The sequence below is a fragment of the Oryctolagus cuniculus genome, chromosome 8 (genome assembly GCF_051225735.1).
Source record: "Oryctolagus cuniculus isolate XC-2025 breed Fujian yellow rabbit chromosome 8, ASM5122573v1, whole genome shotgun sequence".
Lineage (NCBI taxonomy): Eukaryota > Metazoa > Chordata > Mammalia > Lagomorpha > Leporidae > Oryctolagus > Oryctolagus cuniculus.
In genome coordinates, this window is record NC_142874.1 from 130,430,412 (window position 1) to 130,444,850 (window position 14,439).

The 14,439-nt window shown below is 33.7% G+C and overlaps 1 protein-coding gene across 9 annotated transcripts in view; it reads left to right on the forward strand.

Annotated features, from left to right (window-relative positions):
* Window positions 1-5,767: 5,767 nt before the first annotated feature.
* Window positions 5,768-14,439, forward strand: part of TECRL (trans-2,3-enoyl-CoA reductase like) — a 71,852-nt gene continuing 63,180 nt past the window's right edge. For 5 of the 9 annotated variants that reach the window (XR_016212154.1, XR_016212153.1, XM_070047229.2 and 2 more), the window contains exon 1: window positions 5,942-6,286. Coding sequence is in view for 5 of the 9 variants with exons in the window: in XM_070047229.2 (XP_069903330.1) it covers window positions 6,053-6,286 (234 nt within the window). In the remaining 4 variants the exon portion in view is untranslated. Of the gene's footprint in view, window positions 6,287-14,439 lie in introns of all 9 variants that reach the window. The other 4 variants (XM_008267813.5, XM_002717154.6, XM_089302716.1 and 1 more) reach the window with 3 other exon arrangements.

Genomic DNA, 14,439 nt, shown 5'->3' on the forward strand with positions numbered 1-14,439 from the left:
AAATGAAAACAAGAGAGAGGTGTGGCGTCAGCTCCCAAAATAAAATGCAACTCAAAGAGGAGAGCAACTGCAGTGGCAGAACACAGACCTGAATCATCTGGAAACTCTCCAGGAATGATTCAATAGCATAAGAGACAGCACCGCCAACCGCCCTAGTGAAAGAAGGCATGCAGTTAAGGAGAAGCCAGCAGATAAGCCTGGGATAAAGCTGACTACTTTGTAGTGAGTGTGAATAATTGTCAAAGGAAACATCTTAGAAAATATTTATAAAATATGTGCCATATGATTAAAATAATCAGATATATGAGGGAGCTTTATGTAATTCATGAAAAATGTGTACCTGGGAAAATTAGGCACACATTTCAAAAAACTTTGCACTAAAATATACTAGTTTTAATTCAATTTTCCACAGTTTTAAATTAATTTTTTCCATTTTAAAAAAAAATATATTTATTTTTGAAAAAGCAGATAGAGAATGAAAGTGAGTGGTAAGAAACACAGACACACACACACACACACACACACACAGAGCCAGTGAAAGAGATTTCTCCATTTGTTGTTTCACTCCCCCAATGCCTAAAACAGCCAAGGTTGCATCTGGCTCAAGTCAGGAATGGGAACACTGTCCAAGTTTCCTACAGGAGTGGCAGAGACCCAACTCCTTGAGCCATTACTTGTTGCCTTTCAGGGTTGCATTAGCAGGAAGTTGGTAGTGGAGCAGGGACCTGAACCCAGGCGCTCTATTGTGGGCTGTGGCCCTCCCAATTGCCATCTAAAGCATTGTGCCCTATGCCCGCCGCTCCACAAACTTGCTGAATTACTCTTGGCTGTGGCCTGCTCTAAACTGTGAAGTAAGTTCTTCTGTCTCCTCTCTTTTTCTACATTTTCTAATGTTTGCAGGAAACTCACAATTTATGCACACAATACAAGGCTGTTCTTCTATTTTCTTTAAAAATGGGGGGGGGGGACTTTTGACTCAGAATTAAGAGGCCACTTGGAAAAACCACATCCCACATCGAAATGCCTATGTTTCATCCATTTCTGATTCCAGGTTCCTGCTAATGTGCTCCATTGGAAGGTGATGGCTCAAGTTTTTGAGTTTCTGTCACCAACGTTAGAGACCCAAATTGTGCTCCAAGCTCCAAGTTTAAGCCTGGCTCAGCTTCAATGGTTGGGAGAAATGTAGCAGTGGATGGAAGATCTTTCTCTGCTTGTCTCTTTCTTTCTCAATATCTGTGCCCCAAAATAAATTAGGAAATAAATAAAGATTTTTTTTTTTAAAAGATTAAATCTCGGCCGAGCTTTAGGAATACATTTAATTTTAACACAGTCTTTGTGAAGTAGAGATTTTCCCATCCTAGTCTGATTTGTTAATTATTGATTAGCTCACAGGATTTCATAGCAGATTTTCATATATATATATATATTTTAACTATACTATATTCTCCTCAGGGAAAGATTAATGCACAGTTTTAATTTTTACCTTTTTATTATCACTGATGTTAAGCAGAAAGTAAACTGTTAAACATTGGTTGAAAGAATGGTTAAATGGCTCATTAGAATTCGTGTTGAAAATTTACTCATGTCATAAGCAATTCAACAAATATTCAGAGAGGTTAGTCTACTTATCCAATATCATATGGCACATGTTGGCAGAATTAGAACAAGAATCTCTGTCTCAGAATTTCCAGTTTGGAGCTCCTTCTTCTACACAACAGCTACCCTGTCTCTTCTAGTAGCATAAATACTATTTATTTATGTTACAGATTGATTAATTCATCATTATTTCTTACTGATAATCATTTTAGATCTATAATCCTAATTTGTTGGTGCAGAGTTAATTTTATCATAGCAGCATCATATGTTTTCCTTTCTTTTTTCTTGCTGTTACAATGACCTAGAGCTCAAATCATAACTCATTGGTAACACTAAAAGTAGGACGACTGAAGAAAACTAAGACTATATAAATTCAAGGGTAAAGAGGATAAAAAGAGGATAATGAACTCGAAGATAATTCGAGGAGTGAATTTATTTAGGTTAAACATTTTGTGTCTGATTGTATGGGTAATTATCTGGTGGACTAGTAGCCTAGACATTTAAGTTATTTGAATTCATTTTATGGTGAGGAGGTGAAGAGATACATGGTATGAAGAGAATCAAGTATGAAGAGAGACATACTTTCAGACAAATAATGAGAAGTTAAATTGAAGGCATCTATTGAGTAGCTTCTATTTTTCAGAAATTTTTACATTTGTTTTATATGAATTGGTCATTATTCAATAAAAATATTATGAAATTCATAATGTTAAAAATATGACAGATAAGGAAAATTTTGAGATCACATAACTAGATAGAACAAAGAACTTCTTTCTCACTAAATGATTGTTTTTTTTTAAATATAAGAATAGTATAGTTATGAATATTTTGACAGTCTACTCATTCCTTAACTTCCTAAACTCCACCATTTATACTTAGTAGGAAATTCTCTTATAATCATTGACAAAACTATTTGGCTTCAGAGTCTTCTTTTTGTCCTTCACCCACATATGCTGAGTTTCAGTGTCTTCCAAAATTGACTTGGTTGGCATTTTGCACGGAGTAAAAACATTTTTTTTTTATCACAAGGCCCTCATCATTATCAAATGTGCTCTTAAACAAATGTGCTTTCCTTTGGTGATGTCAATAATAAGTGTCTTAGCTTGACAGGAAAATACAATCATGTGGTGATTTATTCATTCAACAAATCCCATTGAGGCATGCCAGGAATTGTACTGTACCTTAAATATAGAGTGATAGTCAAGATTAGATCTGACCTTTGCTTCATGGAACTTATGATCTAGTGGGTGAGACAGTCATTGATTAAATGTTACAAACATTTATAGATGATCCCTACTTCCATTTATTGACTAAACAGCTGAGGAAACATTTAAGTCTTCAGAATTGAACTTTCCTCCTGTGGGAGGTCCAAGGAGCACTTATATAATGACAGGAATACAGATAGTCAAATATGTGAAACCATAATTTAGTAAATCCACAATGCAATTTGAGAAACAAATGCAGTATCCAACATAGAAACTGAACTAGCAGGCAAGAATCTCAGAATAGTTGACACAATGTTGAAAAAGGTGAACAAAGTTGGATGGCTGCCCTGTCTCCACACAGAGACTTTCTACAAAGCCACATTAGTAAAGAAAATGTGGTGTCAGAAGAATAGCAAATAGATCAGTGACAAACACACAAGTTAAAATATATTCAACATCATATATCTTTAAGCAATTGCATATCAAAAAATGAAAAAGCAAAGCACACCTATTAGAATGGTTAAAATCTAAAACATGGACAACACCGAATGGTGGTGAGGATATGGAACAATAGGAAGGCTCATTCTTTGCTAGTCGGATTGCAAAAGGGCACAGTCAGGTTGGAGGACTGTCTGATAGTTTCTTAACAATCTAAACTACCAACTACCATTCAATCTGGGAATAACAAACATAGATATTTACCCAAATCAACCCAAAATTATAGTTAAACAAAATCAGCTATGAATGTTCATATAGTATCCAATATATCCTTCAGTAAGTCAATGGATAAAAATAATATGGCCCACCCTCTCAATGGAGTTTCATTCATCAAGCTCTGAGAAATCATGGAGGTTAACATTAATATTTCTAAGTGAAACAAGGTAGTCTAAAAATACTACATACTCTCTGAAATCAACTAATGTCATCCTGGAAGACAAAACTATAAAAACGGTAGGAAGATGAGAGGGTTCCAGAGTCTCAGAAAGATGAAGACAGATGAGTAGGTGAAGCAATGGCATTCTTACGTGACTGAAACCATCTGTATAACATTATCAAGCTGGACACCTTGCAATATGCGATAATCAAAATTCAGAACTGTACAGCACAAAGGTTGAACCTCAATTATGCATGGATGTAAGTTAATAATAAACTGTTAATACTGTTTTTTAATTGCAAAGAAAATGTACCATGCTTTGCAAGATGTCAACAGCAGGGAAAATCATGCATTGCTAGTAGGACAAGGTAATATATGGAAATGCTGCACTTTATGCTGATTTTTTTAATAAAGTAAAATTTCTGTAATAAAAGTCAATTAATTTTTATTTGAATAAAGCAAAAGTAGCATATCAAATAAAGAATAAATTGGTATGAAATACATTTTGCCAAAGATATGAAAGATATTTGGGCACGAGCAATTTTATCCTAACCTTTTATTCCCCATTCATAACTTATAATAGTTAAATGCAATTGGAATAAAGATCACTCCTGCTGCTATTAAAAGAGTATAGATTGGTTAACAATGAATCAGGTGGTCAATGTATGGAAAGGCAGCACAAGTCAGCCCAATACTTGGGTTGTAGCTATTAACAGATTGAGTTCTGGATTTCTGATGGATTGGGAGAGAGGTGTGGAAGAAAGGGGGGTTTAAAGACTATTCCATGTCGAGAATCCTGAACCACTGGCTGCTAAAGTTTGACAATAGGCATGCACATATATGTGAGTAAATTCATACATAACCAGACACACACAGAGCACATAGAAACACACACACACCTATAATCTCTCATTTTAGAAATACTAACTATGGAGTACAGTAAAAGTTTGGAATATGAAAATGACAATTGAACAAAGTATAAATGAACCTTAAGTATATAATATAGTTGAAAATAACAAACACAGTATTTTATTTCTTTGTAAAGGTAAAGTTTAGTCCCATATGAATACAGAGGGATTCCTCTTTATAATTTTAGTCATTATGTTTGTCAAGTTTTTACTGAAAACAACATAATGGGATATTTTTCTTTAATATCATTTTAAATCAGTTGCAATATATTTTAGGTTTTTTTTTTCAGTCATTTCTTCATCAGATTTACATATCTCGAAGGTCTTGGGATCCCTTTCTAAAACTTCACTTTTCAGATTATTGATCACATTACTATTCTTTCAAAGCTTGTTTGCATATCCATATCAAGTCAATGTTTCTTCAGTGATTATAGAATACATGGAAATCTTAATATTATTTGCTTCCTTTTACCTACATTACCAAATTCTTCTCCACATATTCCAGCCTCAGTTTACCCCATTTTCATTCTCTATATGAAGTGAAGAATTCTCCATTCTGTAGTGTGCAAATGCTAAGCTCTTTGAAAGGTAGAATTAGTATTGATAAAAACATATTTCTATTTTAGAATGCTAAAAATTATTATATACACATATATGTAAACATACATATACCACTAATATTTATCTTATGGAACACTTTAACATTTAAAAAAGGATTTATCTATTTGAAAGAAAGAGAGATCTTCATTCATTAGAGGGCTGCTGCAATGGCCAAGGGTAGGCCAGGCCTAAGCGAGGAGCCAGGAACTTTTTCCAGGTCTCCCATGAGGATAGTAAGAGCTAAGCACTTTGTTGTCTTCTGTTACCTTTTCCCAGGCAATTAGCGGTAGTTGGGTTGGAAGTGGAGCAACTGGGATAGCAACCAGTGCCCAAATGGGATGCTGGCATCACAGGTGACAGCTTAACCTCACTACATCACAACATTGGCCTCTAATGAATATTTTAAATGTATCACATAATAATATACTAAGATGATTTTCTGATTTAACTATATGGTAATATTATGCTAATATTAAATACGTGTAAATGCAAATGTGTGTGTTGTAGAACCTGTGTGCATAAAGAACAGTGTATTAGAATTCAGAGATAATAAAATAGTTTTTTTTCCTGCTTTGGAATTTCAGATAAAAATGTTCATATTAAGAAGCAGAAGCAGAGATAAAAGGATAAAGCAAGAAATAATTCAAATGCTGATAAAGTAACATGCTACATTGCAGAAATTCATGATAGAGCGTTATATATAGAAAAAGATCCATCATTGTTTTCAAGTCTGCTAAATAAAACTGAACTCTTGGAATGGCATGCCACTTGACCTCTGAGGCCTTCGCCAGCAGTATTTAACTGGTGAGGAGGGGACATACTGCAAACGTGTCCTGTTGACATGACAGCTTCTCCTGTTAGTTTTCACAATGTTCAAAAGGCACAGGTCCCTTGCTTCAGAACGCAAGAGACAATTATTTCTCCAAGGAGTTACCCGGTCCATACTGAAGAATGACATGAGAAATTTTCACTCTTTGTCTCAATTCATACTGTCAGCAGGCCCTCTGAGACCAACTCCAGCAGTCAAACATGCAAAGACTGCTCACTTTGAGATCGAAATACTTGATGCTCAAACAAGAACACAGATATGTATTGTGGATAAGGTGAGTTTTATCTATTTCCTTAAATTTCTCTTGTCTGTCCTGAGGATTATTTATGATTTGAGTAAGTGTTGAGAGACTGTACTAAATACATTCTTATTTCATTTAATTTTAAGATCCACAGTGCAGATCCTTTATAACTGTTTCAGGGAATGTTCACTGTAACTTATGTTATTACAAAATAATTCATAAAATGGTATGGATGCGGGTTATTTTCTTCTATTGTCCTTAAGTGAAATTTCCAGTGTTCAACTTCTCACCATACATGCTAAATAAATTAATCTTTTCTTTTCAAATTCTTCTCTGTGTAGGAAGCTATAGAGTTTTAATAGGTTTGCAGAAAAGAGAGAGTAAAAGCCACAGATGTTGGTCATGATAATACTTGCTGCATATGATAAATCTGGTGGTAATGTAAAAATGTTGTTTGACCTGGTTTAATTATTTTAAAATATAACTATCACACATTCTATAAAATGTTTACTCGTTATAAAACTACAGTCTTCAAGTTACTAAAAAGAATGTCATGTTAATAAGCTATCCACATATATTCATCTTTAGAGATATGTCATTAAGGAAAGGAAAGATACATAATTCTTTGGTTAGAAACTTAAATCATGAGCATACATGTACATTTTAGATATACAAATGCACGTATAATACTCCAACTATTTTGAATTTTCATCAGCTTGCAAACACACTTATGGAAAAACTGCTATTTTTAACAAAAGGGTATGTTTCTTCATTTATTTTGCTTTCCAGTAATGCTTAATAAGTTATGTGTTGTTCTTGCAAAAGTTACGTTAAATAACTTATTCCATGTAGCCATGTATATTAGGTTTCTAGGTAAGAGGAAAGTAGATGAAATTGCTGCTGCTTTTAATTGCAAAAACATTATACATACATATGTTCATATTTAGTGACTATTACACTCTAAGTGGTCTATTATTTGGGAAGTTAAGTTTCATTTACATGTGGAAAGGAAACATTAGAACTTTTACAAGTTTATTCTGCTCACTAATAGCCATTAAGGGTCCAAAACCGTATCTATGCTACTCAAACCATATGGCTTTCTATATTTCACTGGGGTTTTATATAAATGATGAATATGAACTATGTAAAGCAGACATTGACATAGCAATTTTGTGAGTGGTATAATTTGCTTAATATCTCAGTAAAGTTTTGGGATTTTTAAAAAATATCAAATATGAATAAGACAAAAAATAAAATTATCATTCAGAAGTTACTGACATACTCACTATCAGAAATTCGAGATTTACAAAGGCATAATTAAATCAGGGCAAACAAGGCAATGGATGAAAGGGAAATTAAATACGCCAGGGATTTGCACCTTAAAGTGATGAGAAACTAATCTGTTGTTAATTATTTTCTTCATCCATTTAAAGTGTTCATTTTTGAGATTTTATTTGATGTCACGACAGGGATTTTTTACATTTCCAGGTGTTAATTAAATTACAAAAAATTGAACTTTCAGAAAATCATAAATTTTTAGAGATGGGGATTTAGTTTAGGAAACTCACATGTGGTTAAGAGAGTCATGGTATTTGCATGTCAAGTGGCAAAGTTTCCTAGAAATTCACAGGCTAAATAGGGGATTAACTTTGGATTCCTTTTATCCCTCAGTGCACAGTCAACACTCTAGGATATACAACATACTGTGTCCCAACCCCCAACCTCTGATTTCTCAGTAGAACAGGATTTTTTTTTTGTTTTCTTTCTGTTTTGTAATTTGATAAATTATTTCATAATAATGAAATAATTTTACTCATGAGATTGTTTTTCTAAGACAAATTAACAGCGACAGACTAAGGTCATGCTTGGTGCCTTCCATTGTGCTTGGCTCTACTTAGTCTGCAAAAGAATACTTTTAGAATTCACTGAGCTATAAAGAAGTACAAGCTAAATAGCATGCACTCTGAAGCTACATATATTTTGCTTGGCTCTCTGCTAGCTAATTCATGTCCATCAAAGCTTAGAAAGTTTAAGGAAATGCTGATTCTCAGGACCCATTTCCATTCTTTGATTTTGAGGTTTAACTCTTCTGCCTTGTTTAACTCTTCTTCTATCATGTTCTGCCCAATTCATGTGGTTCAAGTTTGATGACAAATCCTTTGCATGACAGTTTTAACCTCCTACAAGCCAAGATATTAATTATCCACTAACAGTTGGTTCAAATATCCATTGTATTCTTTATGTAAGGATGAGCATTTTTAAACTATCACAGCCACTTGAAAGAGTAGTAACTCTGCCTTTCTGATAAATAAATTAATCTTTCTAAAAATAGAAATTGAGAAAATTGTACTTCATCCAAATTGGTTTGAGAAGCACTGAATTAGATGACATAACATCAACTTTCCAATGTTGTCATGATTCAAATACATCAAGTACCTTAGGTGTTATTGTGCAATAAATACATGCATATCTATATACATTAATTTTTATTTTTATTTGAAAGGATGAGAAATGAAGAGGAGAGGGGAGGGGAGGGAAAAGGAGGGGAGAGAGAGGAGAGGAGGGGAGAGGAAAGGAGAGGGGAGGAGAAGAGAGGAAGGGAGAGGAGGGGAGAGGGAGAGGAGAGGAGGGGAGAAGGAGTGGAAGAAGAGGAGAGAGGGAGAGGAGAGTGGGAGGACAGGAGGGGAGAGGGAGAGGAAGAGGAGGGGAAAGGGAGAGGAGAGGAGGGGAAAGGGAGAGGAGAGGAGGGAAGGGAGGAGGATGAGAGAGGGAGAGGGAGAGAAGGGGAGGGGGGAGGAGAGGAGGGGAGAGAGGGAGGAGAGAAGAGGAGAGGAGAGGAAAGGGGAAGGAGAGGAGGGGGGGAGAGAGGGAAGAGAGGAGAGGAGAAAATATTTTTATCCTCTGGTTCACTAGAGAAGAAGTATTCTGCATTGATTTCATAACTTAGATATTATGAACTGTGCTGCAATGAACATGGGGGTACTCTTTCATATGCTGATTGCTTTTGGCTTGGGTAAATTTCCAGGAGTGGGATGGCTGGATCATATGATAGGTCTATATTTAGATTTGTGAGGTACCACCATACTGTCTTCCAGTTTCTGAAGCAGTTTGCATTCTCACCAACAGTGGACCAGCGTACCTTTTCCTCACAACCTTGCCAGCATTTGTCATTTGTTGATTTCTGTATGTAATCCATTCTAACTGGAATGCAGTGAAACCCCATTGTGGTTTTGATTTGCATTTTTCTGATTGCTAGCAATCCTGAGCATTTTCTGGTGTCTGTTGGCCATTTAAATTTCCTCTCTTGAACAATGCCTGTTCAAGTCCTTTGCACATTTCTTAACTGGATTGTTCGTTTTATTGATGTTGAATTTTTTGAGTTCTTTATAGATTCTGAATGTTAACCTTTTATCAGTTGTGTAGTTTGCAAACATTGTTTCCCATTGCCTCTTCACTTTGCTGAATGTTCCTTTTGAAGTACAGAAGCTTCTCAGCTTGATGTAATCCCATTTGTCAATTTTGGCTTTGATCACCTGTCCTTCTGGGGTCTTTTCCAATAAGTCTTTGCCTATACCAATATTTTACAGAGTTTCCCCCAAAGTTCTCTAATAATTTGATGGTTTTTTGTTCCATTTGAAGTAAATTTTTCTGTAAGGAGTAGCTAAGATATGGAATCAACCCAGATGTCCAACAACTGTTGAATGAATAAGGAAATTATATATATATATATATATATATATATAATGGAAATTATATATATATAATATATATATATATATTTACATTATGGAGTACTACCCAGCTGTTAAAAATATAATATCCTGTCTTTTGCAACAAGATGGATGGAACTGGAAACCATTATACTTAGTGAAATAAGCCAGTCCCAAAAAGACAGATATCATATCTTTTCCCTGATTTGTAGTAACTAATAGAATACCTGAAAGGTAATGTATTAGATTATAATAGGCATTTTAAGATTGGATGATTGTTTATAGACCTTATCTCTACCATTGAGTGAATATGTTTTTTTTTGGTTTGCTTATTTGTTTTTATTTTCATACAATTTATTAAACTCTTTTTCTTAGAGTAGGGTTAATTGTATGATTATTAAGAATATTAAAAATAGATATTTGTAAAGATTATGAGTGGGAATGCAAAATGGAGCAGGAGGATGAATTTGAACATGGGCAGGAAAGAGGGGAGGGAAGAGTGACACTATGTTCCTAATTCTGTTTATATGAAATATATTAAATATGTACAACTTAAAATTTAAAAAAATGCCCTTAATACCGGGGCTGAAAAAACCACTTCACTGTTGATTCCATAGACCAGAAATTTTATCTAAGGCTTATTTATATTTTAAGCATGTATTCCCAGCTTTTTAACTGTCTTCACTGGATCTTGATCTAATAATAATAATAATAATAATAATAACTTTCCTTTAATGGCATAATATGATCTTCTTATTTTTCTTCCATAATTGTTAGCATTTCTCTTTTTCACAACATATGTCTTGATTTGCTCTAATTAAGAAGAAAATTTGCAAAGAAAACAGGATTTATTCATTTTTTATTAGTCTGAAAATTTATCATTTTAGCTCTAAGCTGTATTAGTCTATTTTTACAACAGAAACCATTGAGAGTTATATTTTGCCTTGTCTAACGAAAGAACAATAATGAGAATGAGATCCAGGAAAAACGTGGATATGATGTGCTCTGGTTTTACATTCATGATCTATTCACCCACAGGCACTTGGTCAGCAGTTAGGACACCACCACATCCCATAGAGGAGCAACTGGGTTCAAGTGCAGACTGCATTCCATTTCAGCTTTCTGCTAATGGCTTCAGTGTGTGAGTTTATACAAGCAACAAGGGAGACCTTAATGGAATTCCAAGCATCCTACAATCTTCTGTGAAAACTGATATTTGCATAGCTATTGATTAAGAACACAAGGCTTCATTGAAAGCTATTTATCTATTTATCAATAACATTAACTCTAAAAATACATCCAGTTGATTATCAAGTACCTATAAGAGAATTTTGCAGGGGAGTAATCCTGGAATATTGATTCTTTCTCTTCCAGTCTTGATCTCATCATGCCTTCCTCTCTCTTTTCTTTCTACCTTTGTTATTTCAACATACTTTTAGCATCTCCCAGGTGCTGGGTACTGTAATAGACACTGAGAACTCCAACATGAAAATCAAATTAAACCAAATCAAACCCAAGATTTCATTTTCCAATTAGAGATTTGTAACATTACAATGAAAAAGATCCCATGTAAATTATCCAATGCAAGATAATGCTACACAAGTTGAAATAGAAGTATAAATAAGGTGCCGAGGGAATGAAAGTTTTCTTTTCTGTTGAAAAGACAGAATAGCTTTGGAAATCTTTTCCTGTTATACAGTCCTAGGACAATGAAAGATCCTCATGGGGATATCACTAACAGTGAAGGGCAGTCTCTTAAAGTAGAAATTATCTCCCATAAATGCCCTACATCCTTGACCTTCCAGGCTTTAACTGAAGGTCCATTGCTTTTTGACTGCTCTGGAGAGTTAGAAATGATGGTCAAGATCAATGTGTTATATACTGAAGAGCTCCAAAAATGCAAACACTTCAGGCTCCACATCATTAGTGTAGTTTATTATTGGATTTTTTTAACTGACAGTCATCACATAATTTTCAATCCCTGTTGATCTGCTGGTTGTTAAATGAGTAATCTGAGCTCACAAGTCTGTGGCCACCAAAGGCCAATGAATGTCACATGCACTTGTTTTCATATCAGAACTTAATTTCATTTATGCAGTTATTTTGAGCCACCTACTTAATCTAGATCATGAATATTATATGTGAGAACTGACCATAGACCTAAATCGAGAAATATTTTATTCCACCTTCTTATAAACTCATTATTCTCAAATCATTTTTTGAAAAGAGTGAATTAATTATTACCTGTTGCTTTTGTAAATTGACTTTTCAATGTTCCCGATTATCTTATTTTTAATGCAATTCCATATTTTTAATGTCCCTGTAATGAACATTTTATATTACTTTATGTTTAGGGGTTTCTGACTGCAATTATTGGTTTTTTGGCTTCTTAAAAATAAAACACTAATGTAATTAGTAAATTTTTGTAGCCGAAAGTTTGATGAATTACTGGTTGTTGAAATGAGTCTTTTATTTGTCAATACTCATCTTTGTGCCACTGAATATTTATTTTCTGCTTCTCATGAAGCTCATTTAATAAAAACCTGTTAAAAAAATCTGAGTTTAATTCAATCAGAACTTAACACAAAATCCTGAGGCAGTAATTTAAATGATATGCTATGTCTCTTTTGCAGATGCCAACATTCAAACATCTCTCACTCTAGAATTCTTGATAAACCCCTTTTATCTAAGAGCTATTTTTATGTGGATTTTTAAAATTCTTGAGATAAGAACACAAACCATAATACAGTCACAATATTGAGCTGTAGGTTTCTAAAATAATATGTTTCATGTAGAAATGTGGAGAAAAGTCAAATAGGATATCCTATTATTATTGCAATAATAAAAATACAGACAAAATTTACTTATTTGCTTTTATTTTTCAATCAGTATTTCTGGCATTCTAAAAACATAATATCTTCTTAGGCTGTGTTGGAAAATAATTCCGATAACATAAGTAATGGTCTATGTATGTCACACCTTATGAATATAATGTAATATGTCTAAAATACTAAGTTAAGGTGTTTTAAGTTTAGCTAGCTAATTTATTCACTGTGCACCTTTTGGACAATATTCATATTTTGTGATTTCATTTTTTCATATTTTAAAGCAAATGCATACTATGTTCTTTACAAAATTCCTTATGTTGAGCACGAGTCTATTTGTACAAAGCCTGAATTAGTGCCTGGCACAGTAAATGCTCAATAAATTTTCCTGCACCACATCTACCACTCCCATTTTACCCTTCCCTCCACCTGGTGTAGTTAAGGACAAGATGAGGTTTGGACTATGATGTTTGTATTGCACGTCTATCTTTATTATGTGACCTTGGCAAACAACTTAATCATGTCATTGTCCTTTTACCTGCAAAAAGGAATAATAATATATCATAAACTGTGGAGACAATGTGTAAATTTAATTATTTAAGTGTAAAGATCCTGTAGTAGTACTGGACTCATTAATGCCCAATAATGTTAGTTATTACTGCTAGCATTATATGAATATTCTCCAGTGCTATTCCTTTGTCACACATGCATTTAAAACAAAGTGAAATAACTATCTTAATTATAACTCAAATCTAGTTAACAAACTCATTTCTTTGATTAAACACTCTAATATTTAATGAAGTAAGAAATAGCACATAGTTGGTATCCAACAAAGAAACCGATGCTAGAAAATTTAACAACATTCAGATTAAAAAATGTATAATTGTTATATTGGAACACAGTTCTTCTCCAGAAGAACAGAGATAAAACTCCTTATTGGTATGAATTTCTTTATTCTGATTTACTGGTGTATTTATTGATATCACATTTTCACATTAAATATTGTTTTGATTTGAAATATAAACTCTATGACTATTTATTCTACATTTAATCTCATGCCCTAACTACTGAACATTAACGGTGCTACTTGCAAAAGTGGCAGACAAAAATGATTTTCTTAAAAATATTAGTTACAGAACAATGAAGAGAATGGTGCTGTTATCATATGTGATTGTCACCAATTCTGTGTCATCAGGAGCAGAGGCTAAGCTGCCTAGGTAAGGGGTTTTAATATTAATGAATGATGATTATAAATTCAATATGAATACAGGTCATGTTGGTGGTGAGAGAAACATTATAATTGATTTAATATTTGTTACCAGATATTATGACCATTTTGTTGATTCCCCCAAGTGCCAAGTATACCACTTTGTTCTAATGTAGCCCCATAAATACTAGGATTTATGGTATGTGATACTGAATATTAAAGGAGCAGAGTTGGCTGATAGTAAACATACTCGTGTGAAGTTGAGTCAATGGAACTATTAGATTTCTTAAATACTATTGGGTCATATTATAGTTGATATTAAGAATCTGACTTAAAAAACTGTTTTAAGTATTGATGTCATTAATGGAGTCAAAACAGTTTTTGGTTTGTCACATATAGCATTCATTTTTAAATAATTAAATGTGAGATCATCATATGCATGTA